Below are 1895 nucleotides of genomic sequence, written 5' to 3' on the forward strand. Positions count from 1 at the left end.
CCTTTGCAACAGACTCGCCGCACGACGGCCAGCTCAGGACGAAATGACTCTGGAAACACCGGGCGAGCAACGCATCCCACATAGCCATGTCAAATCGAACCGGCGGCGGCGAGGGGAAAGCCTGCCTGCAGGTATCTCTGCTTTACAAAATTGACGGCTTTGATGAAAATACACCCGGAGCCCCTTTTCCTTCAAATTTTTTAACCCACCCTCGATGACATAGGAGGCTGCTCCCCACGGAAGAGCCACCATCACCAAAGCAAATGAGACCAGGCCCTATGACAGAAGGCCTGAAACACGGCGACGTACCCTGACGAGGTCGTGAAGGAAGGTTTTCACGCTGTCTGCCATCTCGACTCCAGCATCACCTCTGGTTCCGAAACTATCAACTACAGGGGGAGGGGAAAAGCCGAACCCAAACCCCTCTCATCCTGGAGAGATGGGAGACGGATGGAGCCTGCGGAGAGAGAAAACACGGGACCAGGGCAGGCGTTAGCAGCAATCGGTCCAAGCAGGGTAATCACAAGCTAAATCACACCGCGACGATTTTCAAGAGGCTTCCCATCAGGCAATCATCCCCAGACAGGGGCCAGAGAAAGGACCCGTCCCACTAATTCCGCGGTATCTCATTATTAATGAACTCGGGCTTTCAGGAACAGCAGAGCCTGTATTTCCACACAGCAGAACATCTCTCCAAACAACATGCTGTGCCGCTCATTTTCGGAAGAGAAAAGCCGGCTGAGCCAGCCCAGAGAGGTGTGAAACCATCTTTGCTAAATCCAATGTTAATTTAACACTTTACAGCTCCGCGCCTCCTCTTCCTTGTGTGCCAGGTGAGAAACTGGAGGTCTACAATTAGGAGCCTGACGAAACGAGGGTTTGCTCTCGAGCCGCCCCGTAAGCTTTTGACCAAAGCAGTAATTGTGCCAAACAGCTCTTTGCCAAAAACATCGTGCTAAGTCTTCTGCTTCTTGTAAAGGGCCACAGAAATACAGACACCGTCGGAATCAAGGGGAAAAAAAATAAAAATCACCAGCTGATAAAACTCGCAGGGCTTTTCCACCAGGATTCAAACTGCTCCCTTTCTCCTAGGCAGGAGCTGGATCTCTCGGCGTCGCAAGCCCCAGCATGTCAGCGTTGCTGTTGCTCTGTAACACGCAGCGTGGGATACAGCCAATTCAAAATAATTTAACAAAAAAAAAATTTTTTATTTTGGTTATTCGGAGACAAAACCTGCCAGGGTTTGAACTGCGCTCCCCTGAAGCAGCAAATGCCCGTTCGGATGAAACTGCGGGATGAGAACTGGCCTCCAGCTTCACTGACGTCAGGTTAACCACGGGCACTTCACCCTAAAATCGAGCCCTCCCAGCGGACACGCTCAGCCCCGTGCGCTGCATCGGGGTCGTTTCGCTTTAGCCAGGCGTCTGAGGCATCCAAGATCCGGGTCTAGCCGGCAGAGCCGCGGCAGAAACAAAAGGCAGAAACGAGAGTTTTCTTTGTTCCGGGCGGCCGTGCCTCACCACCCTTCAGGCTCAGAAACGTACGTGTTAAATACGGCGAGACCCTGCTGTGTTACAGTCCCGGCTTCTGCAGAAAGCCCTGCCTGATTTATTTTTACCCAGGGCTATTCCTGGGTAACTGGGGGGGGGGGCACCCCAGGGTTGGGGGACACTGCACAAGGCAGGGATCCTCATAGCACCCCAGAGGTGCCCAGGGTGGGGGCCCAGACCTGCCCCACTGTTATGCTGGGGGGGGGATGGTCCCCCCACACTGTTAATGGGGGTGAACCCCATGGTTACCCCGGGATGGAAGCTCAAATTTACCTCAGGGCTGCCCCACGGTCCTCCCCAGGCCCACAGTCACCTCAGGGCTGCCCCCACGATCCCCCCCCGAGC

The 1895-nt window shown here is 54.4% G+C and overlaps 1 protein-coding gene across 1 annotated transcript in view; it reads right to left on the bottom strand.

The window, feature by feature from the left end:
- EI24 (EI24 autophagy associated transmembrane protein) overlaps positions 1–1005 on the bottom strand; it is a 6328-nt gene extending 5323 nt beyond the window's left edge. The window contains exon 1 of the mRNA XM_035897492.1: positions 310–1005. Coding sequence (XP_035753385.1) covers positions 310–351 — 42 coding nt within the window. The 5' untranslated portion in view covers positions 352–1005. The remainder of the gene's footprint in view (positions 1–309) is intronic.
- Between the last annotated feature and the right edge of the window lie 890 nt (positions 1006–1895).

The sequence above is a fragment of the Egretta garzetta genome, unplaced genomic scaffold, assembly GCF_000687185.1.
Source record: "Egretta garzetta isolate BGI_Z169 unplaced genomic scaffold, ASM68718v1 scaffold207, whole genome shotgun sequence".
In the NCBI taxonomy this organism is placed as follows: Eukaryota; Metazoa; Chordata; class Aves; order Pelecaniformes; family Ardeidae; genus Egretta; species Egretta garzetta.